Raw genomic sequence first — 25155 nt, forward strand, 5'->3', positions numbered from 1 at the left:
CTGAATTTGATACACACTAAAAGTATAGGGACCAATTTTTGATTCAATCCTAAATTAAAAATGATAAGTGTTACAAATCCATCTCTTGCTTATTTCTTATCATTTTTCTTTTTTTGGTAAATTTACCGTTGAATATGGAACTTGCACGTGGTCTTATATATTTAATGGTGAATTTACTAATCTCTTATATAGAGATGAACAAAAGATGAGCGAAAGATAAAAATTAAACATTTCTCGTTAAAAATACAAGAACCATGTTAAGATTCAAGTTAACTTTTATGAGTGATATTTGTAACAACTATAAATTTAAAATACTTTAAAATCTCGTGGTGTTGGGATCACATCTATCATTCCAATCTCACTGAATTGATAGAGGTTACCACATCGGCCATTATTAAAAAAATAAAATAAAATCAAGAATTAATGAATAATGCTATATCAGCTTAATAAAATAAAAACATAATTTACAACTTTACTTTTGAGAAACTCAAGGTGGACACCTTTGGTAGTTGCATTACTCTACAACTAATTATGACCATTACAGTAAAGAAAAATAATAGGTATTTTCCTAATGTTCTCTTTGTGTCCTCATGATCCTAAGTGAAATTATTTTATAAAAATTAAGTGAGAGAAATAAGAGCAATTTTTATTTTTATTTTTTTATAAAATAATATCACAATAGGACTCGGACGACACAAGGACACAAGAAGAATGCCATGACATCAAAATAAAAGAGAATTACTTCCCTGCCCTTCTTCTATTCAATTTTTTTTTAAAAAAAAATCAATCATGAGATGTATAGAATTCACATCTTCACTCGTGGGGTGTACATATTTGATGATTTTTTTTTTTTTTAGACAGAAAAAGGACAGAGAAGAATGTTTTGACTATCTTGAGGTAAAATTATGAAATTGACTTGCTTCTCACCATGATCCCACATGAATCTCGTACTTGGTGTATGAAGTGGGGATGGCTTGGAGCCGTGGAGTGATTGACACGTAGCACATACCAAGGTTTTATACTGAACTGGAGATGTTCCTATCTTGTTGGTTCAGACATAAATAAATTTAGCAGAAAACGCGCATTATCCTCCAATGTTTCATCTTATTTGTAATTTAACATTTAATGTTTAAAAATTGACAATGTATCTCAATAAAATATCAAAAATTCACAATGTGACACATCCATCAATAATTTGGGTGGCCGTAGCCATTGTATATATTGTTACCCATGTAAACTTTTGTTCTCCGGCGGCTTTTTCCTTGAAATCTACAAAAAAATTCTCGGCTTCTTGTGATATGTCTAGTTGCTACCAAATCTATCCACAATGAATTTGTAGTCGGTTTTGCCATCATTACTTCAATGATTGTGACAGCAATTTCTTTCTGTATCTTGCTGCCATTGTTCATTGGACAATTTGCTTTGAAATCTCCCGTCTTTTTACATCTATAGCATGCTCTTTTGTTTTTGAAATTGCCGTTTGGTTTACCTTCCATCTTTTTGTAAATTTCTTCAATTTTCCTTTGAATGTGGGTGTATGCAATTTTTGTGCAGTTGTATGTGCATCATTAGGTTTGTAGCTGTCCTTTCTATTTTTCTTCGCCTCATTCTCTCTTCTTCCATCACAAGTAATACTGGGAGGGATGTCATAAATTTTTTTTTGCCCCTATGTGTCAAAGAAGTTACCACATGCTCCCATGATAGAGGAAGACTGTTGAGTATAGTTGTAACTTGTATTTTGTCTGACACTGGATGACCTGCATTTGCTAATTCTTTTGCAACAAGTTCAATTTGGTTAACATAGTCATTTTCATCCGTACGAGCATTGTTATATTTATTTAGTAACAATTGTATGTGTGTGTCAGACCTAAGTCCATACCATTGATCTAAAGCCTCCATCATTCTTTTTGTTGTCTCGTGTTTTGGGATCTAATCTTGTCTCATAGAGTGCACGGAAACAATCTATGGTGTCTCGCTCTAGCACTGAAGCTGAATACCATGCCTTGGCAAGTGCAACCGCTGAACTTCAGTGGTTACAGTATCTCCTTCGCGAGCTGGGTGTTTTTCTCTCCCATCCACCTACACTATGGTGCAACAATCTTGGTGCTATGTATCTCACGGCCAATCCGATGTTCCATTCTCGCACTAAATTCATCGAGATTGATTTTTATTTTGTACGTGATAAAGTGGCATCAAAATCCTTACAAGTTCGTATTATTTCAAGTAAAGATCAGAAAGCTAATGTCCTCACCAAGCCACTGGTCTCTCAACGCTTTGTTCAATTACTCCATCCCGCTCAAATTGATGGGGCCCATCAGACATTATCTTCTAATCATAACAAATGTTTGAAATATAAAGACGAAAGGTTGCAATGTAAAGATTCAAAGTCAAATGTAGATAAGGATGAGGACGAGCTTCCTTGTTAACTGATTGTATTGATGTTAAACACAAACTCTGTACAGCAGTGGTTATATATAGACATCGAACCTCTCTATAAGATGAACACCTAACTAGATAAGTTGCACCACAAACATCAGTTTCAAATAGAATTTTTTATTTTATTTTTTTAAATCTTTTTGCAGGATGACCGAATTTCTAACAATTTTTAGCGTTAGAATTGCTAACATGATCAATCATGTGATATGGTTCTTATAAATTTTATCTATCCAAACAAGTGAATTGACGGCCAAAACTTACTTGGACATACCACATTAACTATCTCACATTTACTCCAAATCTGTTCCAAGATATGCATTTTAGAACACGAAATCAAATTAAATAAAGCTGATTTTTTTTTTTTTTTTTTTTTTTTTTTTGTCGACCAATGATAGAGAAGGTCCTCATTTGGTGTTTGGGTAATATTTAGTTTTGTTGTTCCATGCTGATGTATCATCTTCTTATTAGAGAACACAAAAAATGTATTTTGCGTCAAGACATTATAGAAATTATTTTATGGTACGTTTGGTATTGCGATTTCATAAACAAAAAGTATGATTTTAATAGATTATTTGGTATTGCGTTTTTGAAAATTTTCTATTTGAAAACGTATAAAATTCATGTTTTCAAATTGCAAGTAATAAGGTGTTTTTTTGAAAACATCAAATTTTAATTGCTAAACTGCTATTTTAAAGGTGAGAATGTAATTTTGCCAAACGTAATAACTGAGTTTTAAAAAAAATTAATTGCACATTTTAAACTCATTATTTTTTGGACAGAGTTTTCCTCCAAACTAGGTTAGAGGAATTTCCTTCGACTTAGTCTATAAAAGCGACATGTGTCCCTTAAACATGTGAAAAACATATGTTTTTTTAATAGTAGGGATAAAGTTGAAATAAATCTTATTAAAAACTCATGTGCACCTCACATGTTATTAAAAAAATTGATACATATCACTTTTATAGACTAGGTTGAAGGAAATTCAACCAACCTAGTTTGGAGGAAGACTCTGTCCTTATTTTTTATCACACTTTTTGAAATCTTAATAAAAAAAAGGACCTTTAAGAGATATTCACCTACCTTCTTTATTTATTTATTTGGCCTATAATGAAATTGAAAATTTAAGGCAAAATCTGGAGTGGAATCCTCCTCCATTTATGGCTTGTTTCCCGCATTTTTCACCTATCCACATTCCACGGACGACGACCTCTATAAGACCAACCATTCTCTCTCAAGCTTCATTACCTCCAAAACCCATCAGAGAAGAAAAACAAAGGTTACGACAATGAAATCCCCCTGCTTTTACCTTCTTATCCTTCTCGTCCTTTCCCTGTTGGCCTCCGCCGCCGCCGGTGTATGGGAGCCGATAAAGAACGTCAACGACCCGCACGTGAAGGAGATCGGTGAGTTTGCGGTGGCCGAGTACGACAAGTCGTCCAAGGCTGATTTGAAGTTTGTGAGCGTGGTCAAGGGCCAGACCCAGGTCGTCGCCGGGACGAACTACCAGCTCGTCTTGGAGGCCAAGGATGGGGCCGCCACCAAGAATTACGAGGCTGTTGTGTGGGAGAAGCCTTGGCAGAATTTCAGGAAGCTTACCTCCTTTAAGAATATTAATTAATTAATTAGAGAATTCGCAATTTGGGTGATTTTTTGTTTCATTTCATGGATTTAGAGAATAAATAAATTTAAGAAATAATTGAGGGCTTTGCTTCTCGAAACGAAGATCCGTTCGAACCATCGCGTCAACTACAAATTTTTCATATAGGAACAAGTCTTTTAAACAATTTTTATGACTTGTCCATGAACACTAGGAAAAATTATAATCCCTACAGACATTGCTGTAAAAACGACAATTATGTTCTGTTTGCTAAATTCAATTAAAAATAGCAAACGAACTCCAAACGACTTGAAATTTTCTAGTTTAGATCCTCACATGTTCAAGAACATGTTCCAGTTCATGCAAGCAAAACCCGGTCCACCCGGTCCGGCGAAGTGGTTATCTACGACCCACTGGAAAGGGAATACTCCAGTTGCACCACAAACATGTTTTTCTTTTTTCTTTTTCTTTTTATTGTCTTTGTGCAGAATGAGAGATTAGAGAATCTCCAACTATTTTCTGTTCGGATTACTAATAATTGGTGCATCAAATGTAATAGAATTTCTATGAACTTCACTTGCCTACTAAACAAGTGTGGAAGGGGCCCATATTAAAGGATAAAATAGTATCTATTTCATTATCAAAATTTAAAATAAGTGCATTTTACAGTGTATATAATATTAATGTTGACATTTTTTTTTATTAAATAATGTGAAAATATATATATATATATATATATATATATATATATGCATGCAGTAGCTTTAAATCCTGACCATAAAATGAATCATTTCTATCTCAACCGAAATTTATTAAAGGATTCATTGTGATCCATGCTCTTAAGAATTTAATGAGAAATCCAATAAAATGTCATTCTATTCAAGGATCCTGAGAATATAGCCACCTTTAAAATTTTGCAAGAAGTTTCCTTTTGGGCTCCATCCTTGAATAGATAAGAGCAAAGAAATTTTCTTTTGAACTCCTTCCTTTAGTAGATAGAATCAAGACAAAATCTTAAGATAAGTGATGCTTTTTTCAAAAAAATAAAAATTCAAAAGTCAGTTCTGAAATGATGTGTCATTATCAAATGAGTTTTATTATTTTAGAAAATATGTCACCAATTCATATAAATCATGTGATGGTAACACATTATTTAGAAACCAACTTCTAAAAAAACAAAAAAATTAGAAAGTATAGCATTTGTGGAATGGTAATACATTATGAGAGATATTCACCAACCCTTTTTTTCTCCTTCTATGAAATGGTAGAATTTAAGGCAAAATCTTAGTGGAATCCTCTCTTTATGGCTTGTTTCCCTTATTTATCACTAATTTATCCATGAATCATTATCTTCAAATTTTCTTATCATAGATTTCAAGATATTATATGAAATGAATGAAAAAACAATTAAACAAAAGGTTTTGAGTTCTAAAAATTAAAAATGTTGGATATCACATCAACTTATTGAGCAGCTCTTGGACATTAGATGGCTATTATTCCAAGGTTGCCTAGGTTTTGACTACTTCACCGATATTTTTCATGGAAGTTTTCAGTAATTGATTTTAGAGTAAGGTTATAAACTGTATTTTTATTTTACAATTATTAAACTAATTATTGGATTAGTCTTTTAAAAAAAGAAAATTATGGTTGATTGTGATTACCACGCCAATATTATAAGATAGTTATAAGATATAAATATGGTACATAATATTTTTTCTGATTTTATAATTCTTACCTGCCTTGTTTTAGGAGGTGGACAATCTAGAAGAAATGTGAGGACAACCTAATATTGTGATGGTGCATATATAGTTCTTTGGTCAGATGATTACTACCTATTTTTGATGAACTGGCTTTTTTTTTTTTTTTTTTTTTTTTGTTAATGAATATAGCATTAAGAAAGAGACTCTAGGCACATGGCGAACAAAATTTTATTTCAAACAGTGTCCATAAACTATTGAATTAATATTTATTAAAAAGGAAAAAAAAAATCTATGGTAAATTGTATGCAAGTAGGATAAGAGTTGAGTATTTAGAATTATTCATTTTAAAATGCATGTGAAAATTGCGTGTTTTAAGAACGTATATCAATTTAGAGTCCGTTTGGGAGTACGTTTTTAAAAAAAATAATCTGCGTTTTTAAACCAAATCGCAATTTTAGAGTGTTTGGGATTGCGATTTTAAAAACGCAAATTTTAAAATCGTGGAAAAATATGCGATTTCTATAAGTTGACTAGGGGTGCTTATTTGAAAAAGTACGAATTTAAACCAAAATCACAATTTCCCTTAAAACAATATTTGGCACAATATTTACCTATTTGACCATGAAACCGCAATTATTTGCTAATGTTATCAAAACACTCAATTGATAAAAAAAGTATTTCTTAACATGTTTTACCAAACACCTATGCAATTTTAAAAGGTAGCGATTTCAAAAACGCAATTTTTAAAATCGCACTCCCAAACGGGCCCTTAGTAGACTGAATTCAATAAATTTTCTCAAATCTAATTTAGAAGAAAACTTGTTATTTATAATAAAAGGTTGTAAATTGCTTTTGTGATGTCTTTTATGTATTTTTGTTTTGAAAAATGTTATATGCACTTTCAAGTGCTTACTCTCTTACGTGGCGATAAAAATCATTATTAGATAAAAAAATTAATAATAATTTTTACTGTCACGTTAAAAAGTATGCGCTTAAGAATGCATGCAACATTTCTCTTTTGTTTTTGAGGATACAATAGAGCCCAACTAAATTAAGGGCTTGATTTATTTTCAAACTAGTTAAACTTATTCTCTCTACCTATCAAATTGACTCACCAATGAAGATGGAGTTATATTTGATCCATTGTCAATAAAATATTAATTGCGAATGAGTGGCATAAGCTTTTAGTAACGGGTAAAGTTTTCATTCAAAATGAGTTATATAATCTTTTTTTAAAAAATTAATTAATTAAATTAACATTTTTTTAGAAGATGTGAGAATTTTATGCTCCGATGAAATCTACAATGATGGATCAATCACTAAAATAAACAAAAAATGTAGACCTCTAAGTTCTTTTTATTTTTATTTTTTTTAATAGTTTGGCTACCATGGTCCATGGCTTATACTTATAAAGCTTTTCTTAATTTTTATTTTACAGTTTAAGATCAACCTGGATTCTCATCTCTCAGCTTGGCGTGAAGCTGCTCGTCCCTTCCTATGGCTCCCTCCTCGGATTGGACGCATAAAAGGAAATTTTGATGTTGCAATTAGAGACAATTTTGCATTAGCAGGTGCGATTATCAGTGATTCTTCAGGGAGTATTATTCTTCTAGCTACACAAAAGCTTCACTCTACTAATGTTCTCTTAGGCGAAGCTACAAAAACTCTCATGGCCTCTTAGCTGACTTCTTCTATGAGGTATGATGGTTTTGCTTTAGAAGTGAATGCGCTTCTAGTGATTCTTGCTGTGAATCAGCCAAATATCTTACTGTCGTAGAGATTTGATTCACCAAGTTTGTTAGGGGAATGCATAACATGAATAGGCCGTTGGCTGAGCTGGCGGAGTGGAGAATTAGCTGTTGAGCATTATATCTAGGTGAAAGCACACCCAGATTCTTGTTGGTTGTCTGGACCGCAAGCCATTGAACCTTCCCCCCTTAGTTGTGGGTCGTTGGCCTTTTAGGCCCTTCGGCTATGGGTTGCCGGTGCTTTTGGCAACTTCGGTGGGTGACCTCATAACTAGACCCTTCAATAGCTCTCAATTCCCTTGAACAATTGAACTAATAGTCCATGAGAATTTCTCTTGTAGTCCCCGTCAGTAACCAGTCCCGCCAATCCTAATTGAATCCATTTATAGGCTTGTCTACAAATGGACGAGTATCTAGAGGACATGAAGTTCCTGTCAAATAACCCTACACTCGAGAGAGAAATGACACTTGAGGAATAAATGATCGAGAGCTTCGGCTTCTGTATGGCGGAGGGGAAAATTTCGATTTCGATTTCGATCTTCATAGCAGCAGGAATTTTTTAAGACTTGCTTTCACCGGAAGTAGATTCCATGCAACTTTCAAAAACAAGTTTGGCCTGTCTTGCAACTTTTTCCCCATGGTAGTGGTAATAATACCCACTATTTGGATTTTTTTTTTTTAAAAAAAACAAATATATTTCTCTCCATTTGAGTTTTGTTGAACTTTCCATCCCAATTTTGCTCCAAGTGCCTGATTAGCATCATGGACTCTTCTAATAAGCCTGAAGCCTCTCTACATCTACCTGGACTTGGCATGAAACTTTGTTTCTTATCTGCACTAGAAGTTATTTTAGCATCTTCTCTAGGAACGAGCAAATGGTATTGGGGAGAGGAAGGTAAACTAGAATATCAAATCCCAAAAATCCCTCAGCAACCTTCAGGGCAAGCAACGAGTTTATAAAATAAACACTTCTATTTTCTTTCTGAAAGAGAGAAAATTTCATAATTTCTTCTGTTATCTTTTCTTGGTTACCATTAGTGTGGTTTCGATGCTTTCAGTCTGTTAAATCTACCAGTTCCACGAAGGTAGTGACAAGAAGAATTCTAGAAACAGCCAATCTAATTTTGGGAAAGAGGATTCAGATGTACTGGAGGAAAGAATATCACAATGAAATAGAAACTATTCTTATCACCTTAATGAGCCATTTTAAAATCCAAAGCTTTGGGTATTGAACTTTTGAAAGATGCGAAAGCTGCTCAACTTGATGATGAACCTGAAGTTGCAACTGCCAGTTCTTTCAGAAAGGAGACAACATCGTCCGATGATTGAAGTATATACCGAGCATTTGTACGGGTTCGTCCAACAGAACAAGAAAAATAATTCTCGCCCTTCAGATCAAGCACATTCCATGAAGTCTTTTCAGGTGACGGCCGCCGACTACTCCCACACGTATGATTGGTAGGTTTCTTGTCAGGATTTGGCGAAGGTCGTGCTGTCCTAGCCTGAGATGATTTTGACCCGCTTCGGCTTGGTGGAAGCTTCAAAGAAGATCTTCTCTCAACAGGTAGCTTGAGTCCATCAGTTACCTTGGTTCTTGCAATACTAGCGCCATCGGAAGGAAGCTCTGGCTCGAAAAAGGTGTACACATCTTCATCCTGAAACAAAAGATGCTCAGTAATTTTTATTATGAGAATTTATACGTACGTAAATTCATGTTCTACATTTTCCAATGGGGAGCAAGCATTCGTTTACCAACAAAAATAGAAGTGCAAGAATACAATATTGAACCCTAGATGTTCTTTCCTGTGCTTATTGATTAAATAACTAAGAATGAGGCCAGGCAAAACATCCACAAACACAGAAAAAGACCTTCAGGACATCCAAAGTGGGGAATTTTCCACCTTCAGAAGTAGTGAAGGGTTAAATCAGCCCATTTCCTATAAGAGCTTTAAACTCATTGTCTGCTTGCAATATTATATAGGAACCATTCATCATTTGTAGGTCTCATTTGAATTGAACACTGGAGAAAAAAATTGATGTTGCACAATTTTGAGTGTTGCAAAATCCAACTTTTTTTTATTTATTATTATCATTAGAAGGATAAGGGGCCCATGTACAGCTGTCAAGAGATATAAAGTGTTGAAAAAGATTTAAACTCCTCCAACGTCCTTTCGTGGTCCTCAAAAACATCTACTATTCCTTCATTTCCCTCCAAAGAAACCACAAAAGACACAATGGCAACTTCTTCCATACATCTGCACTCCGCGTAGTGTTGGCAGTCCACCAACAAGCAAACACATCGACTACCAGTCTAGGCATAACTCAAGACAACCCGAACTGATTAAAGAAAACATTCCATAAAGCACAAGCAACCTCACAATGAAGGAGGCGGTCCACAGACTGTTCACATTCCATTGAATGGCACCTCCAAAATAATCCATGTGAGCCTCAACGGGAGCATCCTTGGCACGAGCAATACTAAATAAAACAGGAAATGCATCCTTGCGGGCCATATCCCCATACCAAAGATCATGTCAAAACCCAACCTTGGAACTGTCACCCACATCAAATTTGATATAACTACAGAACTTCTCCCAACCCCTCCTAATATTCTTCCATAAATTCACCCCATAAGCCCCAACATGAGCCCTAGAACACCACCCTCCCCAAGTGCTTCCATATTTAGAGTACACCACCACTCTCCACAAAGCCTCTCTCTCCAGCCCAAACCTCCACAACCATTTACTCAAGAGAGCATGATTGAACCTCAAAAGATTCCTAATACCCAGCCCTCCCTTAGAGATCAAGGTACACACCTTCGACCAACTCACCAAGTGATATTTCAACTCTTCGCCTAACCAATCCCATAAGAAATCACCTTGGAGCTTTTCAATATGTTTAGCAACACTAGAAGGGAGAGGAAACAGGGACATAGAATACGTAGGTAAATTGGAAAGGGTTGCAAAATCCAACTAAATCCAGGCTATAAAACTATGAGGTTTTACCAGGCTTCATAAAAAAAGATCGATAAAGATGAGATATGACTGCCTGACATTTAAGTTTAGTGCATCCTTGCTCAGACCAGTCCATTGAAGCTGATTGTTGTAATAGGCACTTCCACACAAACTTTAAAATGTGTGAAGTGCTCATTAGACACACTTGACATGGTATAAATACGGATTTGTGTTCAAAATGCATGCAACCATTCACACATCAAACAGATGATCAGCCAGAAGAGAGAAACATGACCCCTACTTCACTATTAGTTACCATGATCTTCTTTATGAGATTTCTTATGGATAACTGAACGCTTAAAGGTCATGCTTTATCCTGAGTTAAATCTATGAAATACACTAATCTAACACCTAGAAACAATACCCATAGCCAGTACCAAAGTCTCACTTAACAAGGATGAATAACCCTTAGGTAGGGTTTATCACAATACTAAACAACTACCATGCATAAATATCTATGTTCCACATACTTAAAAGTAAGGATTTTAATTTTTTCACTAAAGTTTTCACATCAACATAAGGCTCTACTCTCAAGCAAAAAGATATTAACTAAAGATGATATACAAACATGCAAACTAGGCATCTACTACAAAAAAACAATTTATAATGCACATTCAAAAGTGGCTACTCTACTAGGAAGAGAGAGTTTTTTTTTTTTTGATAAGTAATAATGCATTAAAGAGCGCAGAGGGGCGCAACCCAAATACACAGGAAGTATACAAGAGAGCGACTAAGTAGATGAGAAAGAAGAAGAGAACAAAAAAAGAAAATCAGGGTACTAGGAAGAGAGAGTTTTGATCAGAGAATAAAGAGTTATATAACTTTGACAAGAAATAAATAAATAAATAAGACAAAACGTTTAAGATATTGGCTTCAGATTGGAATGTGGTTACACCAAGATTTTACAAGCTATGTAAATGAGTCAAAAGTAACCATATTAGTAGTATAAGTTTCTAAGTTTCAGTCCTAGGGGTGAATTTCAGATACTTGATAGGCTGGTTAAAGTGTGAAGGGCATTTGCAAAGATCCCTACTGCAGCAAATATCTGATGTAACCACTCCCTACACCTTTTCTATATTTTCTTGCAATGCGCAGTTTTTCAGCTTTCAGAAGTTTTTTAGCCTCTCCATGAAACACAAATTGAACCAGCATATGGTTCTTGAATCATAAGTGCAAAATCAGTACTTCAAAAGAATAACTGTTCTGTTTCACAATTCTTCTCTTTGACTACAAACTGAGATTGTAAAGATTGAGAATCTAGCAGATCAAATTATGGTCTTAGTCAGGAACTAATACCAGAATCTTACATGCAATTCTTCATATCAAACATTAACTTTCAGAACAATTAAATAAACTGGAATGATACCTTTGCCAGAAAATGTCCAATACACAGGACATAATCTATTGGTGTTGTCATGGATTTACTGTGAACTATCTCTCCCAGTATGCGATCAACAGCTGCACCCTGAATGAATGAAGTACCATTAGGTAGTAACAAACATCCCAATGTCCAAACACTACAAATAATCAGGTAATATTGGAAACTTTAATTATAAGAGACAAGGAGTCACCTTTGTCACACCAATTGCTCGCACCTCAACAGATCGGCCACCTTGAACGACATCAACAGATGCATTAGAAATTGGGCCTGTCCAGAGATGTTGCAACATATCCCTAGCTTGAAGTCTTCCAAACTCAACATCTACAAATATTAAAAGATGACAACAAAAAGATAATGGGGGAGCAGAAATATGGTAAATCTTCAAAAGCCTAGGTTAGAAGAATAGGCATTGAAGGAAAAAAGTACCTGCATATTTATAATTCCATACAAGTGAAGTTTCACGAAGCTCAAAATGTGACCGGGGTGTTCTTTCTGTGAAGTACTCAAAAACATGCTGAAAACACAACGTCAGTATCATAAGTTTAGACCTTTGAGAGCACAATTAAACAGAAACACAATTCAGCATGTACCTTCACGCTCTCAACCCATTCCATATTCAAATGCTCTGGCATTGTTGTCATCCAGTCCCCCTTCGTGAGGCGCAAAAACATCCCATTCTCTGCTGCCAACCACATGTCATACTCCCCAAAGTTCTGTAAAAGCACTATGTTAATAAGTGGATTGGGTATGGCTGCAATAGAGGGTAAAATTAAGCTACATGAAGTACATCATCTAAGACAGTTCTGTCACTCCCACTGAGTACAACAATTGTTGTCTTTGGATCACTGCAAAGTGCCTTCAATGGTTCTTTTAGCCCTGGGTGTACTTTAAGTTCCATTTCTTTAATTTGATCACCTCTACTCCCAGGAGTGTCCACTGGTTCAGTCAATGTTGCATTGAATCCCTGATTTGAACCATTAGCAAGATAAGGATATGATAATTATATATGTGTGTCTATATATAACAAAGAAACAAAAGTCAAATCAGACTAACTCGACCAAAAAGAAATGGAAACGTTCTTCCTCTCGCAATTTAACTGATCTACTTTCCCTCGTTATTCCCAAGATACAGAAAAAGGCAATTCAGAATGGAAAAACAAATCATTCATAAGGAAATACACTGACTATAAAGTGAAAATTTGGCAACCATCATAAAAAATATGAACCTATAGATCCTCAAATAACAATTAAGGAAAGAAACTTGAATTGGTCCTTCCAAAAGATCCAGGAAAAAGAACAGAGACAACTAATTGACAGAACGTGGTAACTGTTTTATTTGTTTTTCCTCTTCTTCATTTCCATATTTTTCTCTAATTGTCTCACAATAGCTGATTTGAGACAAAAACCATGACCACAAACATCAATAACCACTTCAAGCCATTAATCCACATGAGCTAAACATAAAGAGGGCAACCAGTGTCAGCTTGACTTCAATGCTAGACAGATTCAGAGATGGTGTTCCTTTAAATGGGGTTCCGATTCAAAAAGGGGAAAGAAAAAGAAAAGTATACATTGTGGTTTAATTAGGTTAAATAATCATTCTTTTGATAAGGTTAAATAATCATTCTTTTGATAAGGTTAAATAATCATACGGAGAAACATTGAGTGACAACAGAATGGATGTACTTCCCATTATTAACATCGATTCACCTAAATACCATGCTGGTATCTAGTAATTAATTAAGGATGCCATAAAATATATTCTGGTGTCATTTTTTAATTAAAATTTCAATAACTCGGAAAGTCAGTCTCAAAATCAGACAGTACATACCAATATAAGCAATCGATTATTAGATTGCAAGTAACAATTGATTGCTTTATTGATTGGAAGCAGGGGTGGAACTTGTCTTGTCCTTATTTTTGCCTCCACAACAGTATCATTCAGTTCACTGCACAGGAATGACACCAAACACAAATTTCAATAAAAAATAAAAGCATGGGCCATAATTATTCTATCAAACATATTTTTTTCCTATCTTTAACTCCATCTCCGAATAAGGTTTCATGCTACTTGTACCAAAACACAACTTAAGAGGAAAACACAAGCAGATGTAACTGATCATTACCCATCTAATGAAAGCATACATTTTTTTAATTGCTAGCTAGGATGCATTTAACATCAGAATACACACACTGTATGCATGCTTAAAGCAGCAAGTCCAACAATGTTTAACACAATCACCAAAATTTGGGTTTGAATGGAATACCGAATCAGACACTAGTATGTTTTACTGGTCCAAACTAATCTCCATAAATACAACTACCATTTTACTTGACTTGTTTGCTTGAAGGTACTTTCTTCTCCACATAAAACCTATATGCTCTAGATATTAGCATCAGAAACTTGGTTACATTTTTCAAAGGCAATAATTGAATCCTTTTCAGAGTTGCATCTTAATAACAAGAATAAGTATTTCATTCAAGCGTGGTAGAATTTATCACTGCAAAGCAATATATATATATAGAAAATGTCAGTGTCAAATCACACTAGACTGTTACAACACGAATGCATGTATACCTCACAAAAGTTTCAGCCCATTCTTGAGCCGTGTGGCTTGTTACGTGCGCAAAGTTATGTTTATGTCGCTTCTCTCTTTCATCAGGTGGCATATTCAAAGCTTGGGCGATAGATGTAGCAACTTCAGTAATGTTCCAGGGGTTCACTAGGATTGCACCAGCACCCAAAGACTGCGCAGCACCAGCAAACTGCATAACGCATCAAAAGTATTGATAGTTGGAGGATAGCACAGCCTAAAAAAATATCAATAAGCCTGGAAAATGGCAGTGGTTATAAATACATGGAAACATTATACTTTACCACTCTAAACTATCACCCTTTTTCCAAACCCCCAGCCAAACTACAAATTTATGAACTTAGCCCCCGAAATTGATGTTTGAGTCACTTTGCCCCCTTGTTAATTTTTTGTGTTAAGTTAGATGGAAAAGGCCTCACATGTGCAGCACGTGCACCTCATCCATATAAAATGACAACCGCCACTTTTACTACTTAACTATTTTTTACCTACTGTTCTCTTTCCCTTTTTTGGGTTAATGGGATAGAGGCAATTGTCATTTTACAAGGATCAGGTGCACATACTGCGCACGTCTCTTCTCATCCAATTTAATGTGAAATTAACAAAGGGCAAAGGGGGCAAAGTGACACTTCAATTTTGGAGGCTGGGTGCCGAAATTTGTAATTTGGTGATGGATGTACAAAAGGGGTGGCGATTTCAGATGACAAAATGTAGTTTTCCCTAAAAACAATAAACCAGACCTTCAACATGAATAGGTGCAATATCACTTATCAAAAAAAAAAACATGAATAGGTGCAATATTTACCTAAATTAGTGCATAAACAAATAATATGTTGAATAGAGTGATAATTTACTTAGGATTGACAATTAAGTATGGTACTATATTGGCTAAAAAAGAAAATAAGTACCACGAACTACAGCCTTTGAGCCCCCAACAGATTGTTCAATAACATGCGATCAATTATGCAATAAAAAACATAAGAAAAATTCAAAACAGCAACTTCCAAGATCTAGTACTTCATTGGGGTATCCGAAACAGAAAAATGCAAAATCAATCTCTATGGTTGCACCAATTTGCAATAAGCACCCTAGGACTTAAAAGGAGACTTAGAAATTCCCTGTGATAAGCATATGGCAAATAACCCCCCGGTTCAAACTTTCGTTTGAAATTTTGACAAAACTCTTTGCAAAACCACCTCCAAAGCCTTGGGGTGTTTCGACTATTTATTCCTTCTTTTATAATACATGACACTTGTCATCTTGTTATTAGTGCTGATGTGACATTCTGACAGTTTTTCATCAAAATTTCAAACGGAAATTCGGACTGAATTATTTGTCATTTATGCTTACCACAGGAAGTTTAAGCCACTTTTTTAAATCCTAGGGAGCTTATTGCAAATCGGTGCAACCACATGGGCTGATTTTGCCTTTTTCCCTATCTTAAAATATAACTGAAATTGTACCAAAATTCAAGAACTAGTTTTTAAGAAAGGGAGAATCTTAGTTACAAACATTTTTCATATGTCAAGAGTAAAACTGAAGGTTTCCTAGAGAATGATCTAGGTACATTGTTCAATATTCAATGAGTTAGACTCTACAACCACTAGTGACTAAACAAAAAGAACAAATGTCTGCAAAACTGCGATATCCTGTTTTTATTGCAGCAATACAAAATTTCTACCATCTTAAACAAAGAAGATTTATTTTTAATATATCATAATTACTTAAATCTCCAGTGGTTCTTCTCTGGAGGATCCATACTTGAACTCAAGGATTTTGAGATAAGATATGGACATCAATAAGTGGAGTCAAAAGCAGTTACTAAAGTCTTCTTGCAAAAGAGTGGATTTTGTTATCTTCAGATAAGCGAAGGATTGTTTTTTGAAAAGTCTTACCAATTGCTTAACAAAAGAATTGTGTACAATTGCCCAACTTGAATTTCCTAGCCAATATTAAAAAAAAAAAAAAAAAAAAACAAAACACAAACTTTAGAGGTTTTTTATTTATATCTTCATAAATTTCTGAATAACTTGAAGTTGATTATGTATGTGAAAGCTGCTGCTGTGTAAAACATCATACTCGAAGTGTATGATCCCAGCTATGTAATATAATAACCTTTACAACAAAAAAGAAAAAGAAAAGATATCGTCCATCAAATAGACACAAAAGTGACAAACTGATAGAATTCACATCGATTAAACACAACAAAAAGAGAGATTTTTTTTTTTTTTTTTGGGTGGGGGGTAGTATCATTAGAATTTGATCACTTTCACAAAATTTGCGAAATAATTTAGGGTGGCTTTTAGGAAAACCGATCAATAAAACTTCACCATCTCAAGGGTATTGGAATTTAAATACCTTTCAACGCTCTACTTTTTCAAATGTCAACATTCAAAAGACTATAGTTTATCTTTAATGGGAAAAAAAAAAAGATGATTGGGCATAACCAAACTTGGCAAGTTTTGTAATTACTTCACTAAGAATGAGAACCCCTTTCTTTGCATCTTGGCATGCCACAAACTCATAACTGACAAGATTCATACCATCCCTCAAAGATGTGACAAGGGCTACATCTGAACAAAGAAAAAAGAGGGAAAGATAAATCATTAGTTGAAAACTACATGCATTACTCATGCAATCAGTTATAAACTGTAATTTAACAGCAAGAATTCAGAAGTTGTGATGATACTCAACACACAGCTAGGTTTGAATAGATTCAAACTTCCAGAAGCATACATAAATATGTTAAGAATTCATTCGACTTAAACCCTGCTCGGTACCGGGAACTTTGGGCAACAAGATAAAGTAACACAGTGGGCATCTTTCAAGCCCACCTTTTTTGTAGAGCATAGAAGCCTACCTAAGGTAAGTGTGAAGCTTTGAACGATAACTCAAGACCATGCAGTGTTCTAGACACATTGGGCATACTACTAAAGTAATCGAGATGATGCCACGAAAACTCAAGTCATCCTTCAAGATTAAAGCAATAGACACAAAAGCCACTACTCAACAAGAGCGGGCTCGTTTACTAATGTGTTTTAGGACTGTCTTTTGCTTTTTAGCAAAAAATAAAAAGCATTAGCTAACAACTCAACACATAAAACACTCACAAAACAATCAAAAGTACTTTCACCTTTATGTTACATCACAATAAAAATAAAAATAAAAATAAAAAGCACCTCCTAAAAGCATTAGCAAATGAGCCCAACATCATTTTCTTGATAATACAAGATAATTACCCTGCCCCCTAGGCTGTGTGAAGATAATTTTTTGCCTGGTCAAATGAGTGTTGTTTTCCAAATTTCAGTACTCACGTCTAGCAATCAGTTTATGCACAAAAATCCATAGGTAGGTTTGTTGATTTTTTATATCAATTATTTTACATTGACAAAGCTTTTAGATACTAAAAGTTCTAAGGAAAAAGTGTCACATCTATGCTATACCCCAAAGGCCAAAAGGACAAACCGAAGTTACAATTAGAGCTCCTCAAATTGTGGACTTGGTACACATACGCCTTCCTAATCGATGCACCCAATGTGAGATTTAACTTTCACAATCCGTAATATTACAATCTCACCTGCTCAAATCTCCAAGATCCTCGTTAGGACTTGAATTATGTCGTAGTGTCCTAGCACATATGGCGTTACTAGGTTGGATTGGAAACCATTTGTTAGAACCCTAGTGCTATACCACAAAAGGACAAGTCAAAGTTACAATTGGAACTCCCTAAAGTCACTTATATAACCCAGTATCGCCTAGTACACAACTAGTATGGGATTTGAAATATACACACCTTCCTTCCCCACCCACCAAATGCGGGATATAAGTTTCATAATCCATAGTAGTACAGGAAAAACTCACAAATTCTTTTGCTCTTACTATTAGATTTCGAATATACTTGAAATTTTATTGCAAGATTCTAGAAATATATTATGAGTATTTTAATATGTGGTAGAAAGCAATGTGAGAATTGAAGAATGTGGTTGGTTGTAGGTTCTTACATACACCGTTTTATACAAATTATATAGAAATGAGGGTAGTACACCCCTTTACCAACGAAGAGAAACGAGCAAGGAGAAAAACATATCTTGAATAGAAGGGCATTCCATACTCAATTCATGTATTATATCAAGAATTGTTAGATGAGTGGGCATAAAAGCAAGGACATCCTGGCGAACACCAGATACACGTCACTAATTAACACGTGTTTCGATTCCGACATTGGAGGACAACACAACCTATGACTTTGTGGTTGGGTGATTGAGAGTTGGAGATTTTATTATAGGCACTTTTGTCATTTCACATTTTATTGTTATGTTATTCATTTTCCAGACTTTGGGTTATGTTATTGTCTTTTGGGCTTTATGTTATTTTTAGTGGTTGTAAGCCCAAGTGTGATTAGGGTTAGGGCTTACGTCATAGGCACCCCCAAGTACACCAGGAGTATACAAAAGGATCACCTAGCTAGAAAGGGAAAAGTGAGCAAGAAAATCATCGTAACTAATCGACACCGGAAAAATATGTGCAACAGTCCAAAGGTACAAAGTATGAAAGCATGAGGATAATATGTCTTCCAATGACCCCTCCAAGTCTTCAAAATACCTATTATTTCTCCCCTTCATAAACACAAAAAAAGCAAGTAGGTACCATCTTCCAAACCGCGGCACTCCCCCCCCTCCTCCCTGAAGACCACCAACAGGCGAGTAAATCAAAAACCCGTCTCGGCATCACCCAAGACAACCCAAACCGACCAAAAAAGGCACTCCACAAAGCATATGCTACCCCGCAATGAAGGAGAAGATGATCCACCGTCTCCTCACTCCTCTTGCACATACAACATCAGTTTGTCACAATCACATGCCGCTTCCTGAGGTTATCTAGGGTTAAAATTTTGCCCAAAGCCGCCGACCAAACAAAGAAGATCGCCCTCGGAGGCGCTTGTGTTCGCCACACACTCTTCCAAGGGACTCACCTCCCTTTAGTACGTGCCAAGGAAGCAAAGAGAAGCTTGACCTTGAAACGGCCTCTTTTGGAGGAAATCCACCACAACATATCTTCACACCCTCGTCTCACTTGGGTAGAATGCAACACCTGAAAAAAAGAGGCAAATACCTCCACCTTCCAATCATGAGTCTCTCTAAAAAAACTAACATTCTACTGATTAGAGCCACCCTACACCTCCAAATGTGCCGCAACTAAGGCGTCTTTCTCACAAGCAATACTGAATAAACCTAGGAAAGCTATCTTGAGTGCCGTATCACCACACCACAAATCATGCTAGAATCGAACCCTAGTCCCATCCCCCACCTCAATTCACATGAAGCCTTTGAAAATGTCCCACCCTTTCCTAATGTTCTTCCATAACCCCACCCCAAAAGTTTCTCCCGTCTGCATAGAGCACCACCCTCCCCATAAACTTCCAAACTTCGCATCCACCGCAACCCTCCACCAAGTATCTCTCTCCGATCCATAACGCTACAACCATTTCCCTAGCAGAGCACAATTGAACACCATTAAGTTCCTAATACCCAATCCGCCCTCCTTAATCGGAGTGCAAACCTTCGACCACTTCACCAAATGGTACTTGAATTCTTCGCCTAGCTCACCCCATAAGAAATTGCGCTGTATCTTCTCAATGCGCTTAGCAACACTAGCCGGAATAGGGAAAAGAGACAAATAGTAAGTAGGCAAGTTGGCAAGAGTACTCTTGATAAGCGTGACCCTGCCGCCATTCGACAAATACAACCTTTTCCAACCGACCAATTGACGTTCTGTCTTCTCAATAACTTCATTCCAAATATGCTTGGCCTTAAAAGAGGCCCCCAACGGTAGACCAAGGTACTTTACTGGCAAAGAGGCAACCTTGAATTGGTACGAAGCTGAAATTCTCCACCACCTACCTTTCACTAGCTCCATCAATAGGTTTGTAGGCAAGAGTCCATTTGAAGTGGTTCATTGTTATAAGCCTAGGAGACCTTTAGACCTTCTCCAGATGTCCCGCATGCTAGAGTTTCTGAGTTCACCGATGCATTTGCACGACATGTTCCTGACTTGCATAATGAGATCGGGAAACAAATTCAAGCAACTAATGCCCAATATAAAATTGAAGCTCATTAAAGTAAGTGTCTCACTGAATTTAACATGGGAGATTATGTCACGGTCTGGATTAGATCCAAACGATTTCCACTTGGATCCATTCAAAACTTGCAAGCTAATAGTGCCGGACCTTTCAAAGTGTTACAGTGGGTCAGACCAATGTGTATGTCATTGATGTTCCACCTGACCATGGTATTAGTTCCACATTTAATGTAGAGGATCTAGTTGCTTATACAGACCACACCATTCTCACAAATGATCCTTTTGAGGAACCTCTCCCGTCCTCAACACCTATCTTATTCCTGATCCTATACAACCATCTCTTCCACTAGTACATAAAGACAATATTGATGCTTTTTTGGATGAGCATGTTGTTTTTACCAAGGATGGAAAAGTTCAGTGTTTCCTAGTTTGTTGGAGGGGCTGACCCGACTCAGACTGCACATGGATCACCAAGGACACATTACAGCCTCTTGATCCTAAACTGATGGAGTACTACCAGAGCTGCCAAGCACACACTCGATAGTGTCGAGTTCTTCCCACCCAGGAGAGTTGGTGCGAACACTGGATACTGGCCATTGGTTACACGTGTGTTTGGATCCCGACAACGGAGGACAGCTCAGCCTATTACTTTGAGAGTTTGAGATTTTATTATTGGCACTTTTATTATTTCGCATTTCATTGTTATGATATTTATTTTTCAATCTTTGGGTTATGTTATTATCTTTTGGGCTTTATGTTATTTTTAGTGAGGTGTCAGCCCAAGTGTGACTAGGATTACAGTTTATGTTATACTCTATTTAGATCTAATTTTGAATTGTTGGTAGCTTTTGATGAATAAAAAAATGAACAATTGGTTTTTCTTGTCTTCTTCCTCCTAATTTTTCTTCTCGTTCCCGCTTTTTTCTTCTTCTTTCTCCTCTTTCTCATTCTCTCTTCTCTCTTCTACTCGCTTCTTGTTCTCTGTTAATTGTACGACATCACATCCCTTACTCTATTCTTTTAGAATGGGGGGATAAAGGAACCCAGGACTTATTGAAATTTACTGCAAGAAAAGAGTTTGTCTTATCACACTAAGGAAGAGAGAGCTACTCCATAATCAAATAAAAAATTAGCGGAGCGTTTTTCTTGACTTGGGGTTGCTAAGGTCATCCCATGCTCCATTCTCAGAGGGTGCCGGAGACGCTAATGTCGCCGGAGGAACATCAGAGGTCGCCGGAGAGGCCTATGGAGACCAGCGAGGTTGAGGAGGGTACGGGCTCGGCCGCAGGTCAGCTTCTGAGGGGGAGTTCCTCTCGCCTGAAGGTTGGGTTGGCCGTGGGGGGTTGTGCTCAGCAGGCTCGTAGGGGGGAGGTAATGAGCTTGATTCCGCTGATTCAAGTTGGTTAGGAAAGATTGGATCGAATATCGGAGTTGGAGCTCTTTGAGTCTGATTCAGGTATGGGTGAGGACAAAATTTCAGAAACAGTAGGTTTGGAGGATTTAGGGTCAGACACGATTTCATCCAGCTAGGTAGTTGAAAATTGCCTCAAATTTTGTCCTAAAATTGGTGTTTTTGATGAGGGGAAAAAGGAGGACTTGGAGGTTTTGTTCAAAGCTATTGAAGCTTCTAGGATGCAGCATGATTCTGATTTGGGAGGCATTTCTGCCTATGTTCCTGCACCCAAAGGAATTGAGGAGATTGAGGAATGTGAGAGGGTCGTTTTGGTGGATCATGAAGCTTAACATCGTAGTATGGAATGTGAGAGGGTTGAATGTCCTCAAAAAAAGGTTGTGCATTAGGGGTCTCTTGAAAGAATGGAAAGTAGATATAGTGTGTTTGATTGAGACTAAGATGGAGGCTATCTCCCGATAGGTGATTCATAGTCTTTGGGGAGGTCAACATGTGGGGTGGAAGTATAAAGGATCTAATGGTTCGTTGGGGGGGATGTTACTGATGTGGGATAGGAGGGTAGTGGAGTGTACGGAGGATTGTGTGGAGCATTGCACTTTGGCTTGCTCTTTTCAAAATGTGGAGGATAACTGGGTTTGAGCGTTTGGGGGGGTGTATGGGCCGAATGAGGAAGTAGAGAGAAGGGCACTTTGGGAAGAGCTGGCTAGTTTGATGAGGGTGTGGGAGGTCCCTTGGTGTTTTGGCGGGGATTTTAATATTGTTCGGTTTCCTAGTGAGCGCTCTAGTGTTTCTTATTATTCTTCGAGCATGATGGATTTCTCAGACTTCATCTCAAAGAACAATTTGGTGGATCTTCCGATGATGGGGGGTCAATTTACTTGGTCTAATAATCAAGAAAATGAGAGTTGGTCGAGGATATACCGGTTTGCTATCCTCGGATTGGGAAGATCACTATCCAGTAGTGTCACAAAGAAGACTTCAACGCCTGCTCTCCGATCACTTCCCTTTATTATTGGACTGTGGGACTCCTTGTGGAGGTAAAAAGTGTTTTAAATTTGAAAATATGTGGCTTAAAGCAGAGGGTTTTGTTGACAAGGTTGCTTCTTGGTGGGGATCGTATTCGTTTGAGGGTTTACCTAGTTTTGTGCTTGCTAATAAATTGAAATGCCTTAAAGTGGATTTGAAAAAGTGGAATGAGGAGGTGTTTGGGGATATTGGGAGGAAAAAGAAGGAATTGTTGGGAGGCATCCAGGAGTTGGATGACTTGGCAGAATCGAGAGGCTTACATCAAGGGGAGAAGATTCGGAAGGCGGACATGTTGAAAGATTTGGAGAATACCTTGTTGTGTGAAGAAATTCATTGGCGCCAAAAATCAAGAGCTTTGTGGCTCAAGGAGGGTGTTCGAAATACTCGCTTCTTCCACAAGATGGCTAATTCTCATCGAAGGTACAATCGTGTAGAAGTGCTTAGTATTAATGGCGTATTATCTGGTGTTCCAGCTGAGGTGAAAGATCACATAGTGCAGTATTACCAAAGCTTATACTCGGAACAAAGCACTTGGCGCCCTAGAATGGATAACCAACCTTTTTTGTCCATCGATGAGGAGGATAATAGGTGGTTAGAAAGAGATTTTGAGGAAAATGAGGTTTGGGAGGTGGTAAAAGGCATGGATGGTGATAAGGCTCTGGGTCCAGATGGCTTTTCCATGGCTTTTTTTCAAGCTTGCTTGGGTGTTGATAAACAAGATGTTATGGCGGTTTTCGCTAAGTTCCATCGTAGACGTCAATTGGTGAAGAGCTTGAATGCAATTTTTATTTCCTTGAATCCGAAAAAGGCGGATGCGGTGGAGATGAAGGACTTTCGGCCCATTAGCTTGGTGGGAGGGGTGTATTAAATTGTGTCCAAGGTTCTTGCCAATAGGATGAGAACTGTTTTGGATAAGGTCATTTCCTATTCTCAAAATGCTTTTATTGGGGGTTGGCAAATCCTAGATTCCGTTCTCATTGCAAATGAATGTGTGGATAGTCGCATGAAATCAAGGGTGCTAGGTGTTCTCTGTAAATTGGATTTGGAAAAGGCCTATGACCATGTAAATTGAGACTTTGTTTTGTATTTGCTGCATAGGTGTGGTTTTGGCGAGAGGTGGAGGGCTTGGATGGAGTGGTGTATTAAGTCGGTAAGATTCTCCATTCTTGTGAATGGTTTTCCGGAAGGTTTCTTCAACAGTTCAAGGGGAATTCGGCAAAGGGATCCTCTCTCTCCATTATTGTTTGTGCTTGTTATGGAGACTTTGAGTAAGATGGTGAATGCAACGGTAGACCAAGGCCTTTTGACTGGATTCTCGGTGGGAAATAGGGTCTTGTCGGAATTGATGGTCTCTCACTCTTTATTTGCGGATGATACTTTGATTTTTTGTAAAGCTTCTATCGAGCAAATCCAATATGTACATCTCATTCTCTTATGTTTTGAAGCTATTTCGGGTTTGAGAGTGAACCTGGGAAAGTCAAAAGATTGTGGCCATTGGTGAGGTGGAGAACATTGGGGTTTTAGCTAATATCCTTGGGTGTAGTGTTGCCGAGTTGCCTATGAAGTATTTGGGTCTCCCTCTTGAGGCGCCGTTTAAGGATACGGCTATGTGAAATGATGTGATCGAAAAGATGGAGCGTCAGATGGCAGGTTGGAAGAGAATGTATCTTTCTAAAGGAGGTCGTTTAACTCTCATTAAGAGCACTTTGACTAATCTTCCGACTTACTTTTTGTCTTTGTTTCCGATTCCTTTAAGTGTAGCTAAAAGGCTTGAGAAAGACCAAAGAGATTTCTCGTGGGGAGGAATGGGAGATGAGCCTAAGTTGCATCTTGTAAGTTGGAACGAAGTCTGCCATCCCCTACGCTATGGTGGTCTTGGCATTCGGAAGTTGTACCAGTTTAATCAAGCTCTTTTGGGGAAATGGCTTTGGAGATATGCGAATGAGAGCGGGGCTCTTTGGTGTAAGGTTATCAAAGCTAAGTATGAAGACCAGGAAGGTGGGTCGTGCACGAAAGAGGTTTCGGGCTCTCATGGTGTGGGTCTATGGAAGCATATTCGCAAAGGTTGGAATTTTTTCGCTAAAGGTATTCGGTTTGAGGTGGGGGAGGGTTCAAAAGTTCGTTTCTGGTATGATATTTGGTGTGAGGACAACTCTTTGAAGCAAGCCTTC

General features: G+C 37.0%; 2 protein-coding genes across 3 annotated transcripts in view; one reads left to right on the plus strand and one right to left on the minus strand.

The window, feature by feature from the left end:
• The first annotated feature begins 3700 nt into the window (after positions 1–3700).
• On the plus strand, positions 3701–4065 carry LOC148586730 (cysteine proteinase inhibitor 5-like). Its single transcript, XM_088514947.1, has one exon. The coding sequence runs from the start codon at positions 3722–3724 to the stop codon at positions 4052–4054; it is 333 nt and encodes a 110-aa protein (XP_088371073.1). The 5' UTR covers positions 3701–3721; the 3' UTR covers positions 4055–4065.
• Positions 4066–8434: 4369 nt separating this feature from the next.
• The window catches only part of TPS1 (trehalose-6-phosphate synthase), a 52541-nt gene continuing 35820 nt past the window's right edge, over positions 8435–25155 (minus strand). For both annotated transcript variants that reach the window (XM_059585293.2, XM_059585292.2), the window contains exons 10-18: positions 16942–17042; positions 14454–14641; positions 13707–13824; positions 12664–12840; positions 12467–12589; positions 12303–12390; positions 12067–12197; positions 11862–11960; positions 8435–9136 (exon numbers count right to left, since the gene is read on the minus strand). In XM_059585293.2, the coding sequence (XP_059441276.2) occupies positions 8738–9136; positions 11862–11960; positions 12067–12197; positions 12303–12390; positions 12467–12589; positions 12664–12840; positions 13707–13824; positions 14454–14641; positions 16942–17042 (1424 nt within the window). In that variant the 3' untranslated portion in view covers positions 8435–8737. The remainder of the gene's footprint in view (positions 9137–11861; positions 11961–12066; positions 12198–12302; positions 12391–12466; positions 12590–12663; positions 12841–13706; positions 13825–14453; positions 14642–16941; positions 17043–25155) is intronic.

This window comes from Corylus avellana, chromosome 3 (genome assembly GCF_965113065.1).
Source record: "Corylus avellana chromosome 3, dhCorAvel1.hap1.2, whole genome shotgun sequence".
NCBI lineage: Eukaryota > Viridiplantae > Streptophyta > Magnoliopsida > Fagales > Betulaceae > Corylus > Corylus avellana.

What these genes read in the sequence shown, in the direction of transcription:
- LOC148586730 (XM_088514947.1), top strand. Translation starts at nt 3,722, where the DNA reads ATGAAATCCCCCTGCTTTTACCTTCTTATCCTTCTCGTCCTTTCCCTG.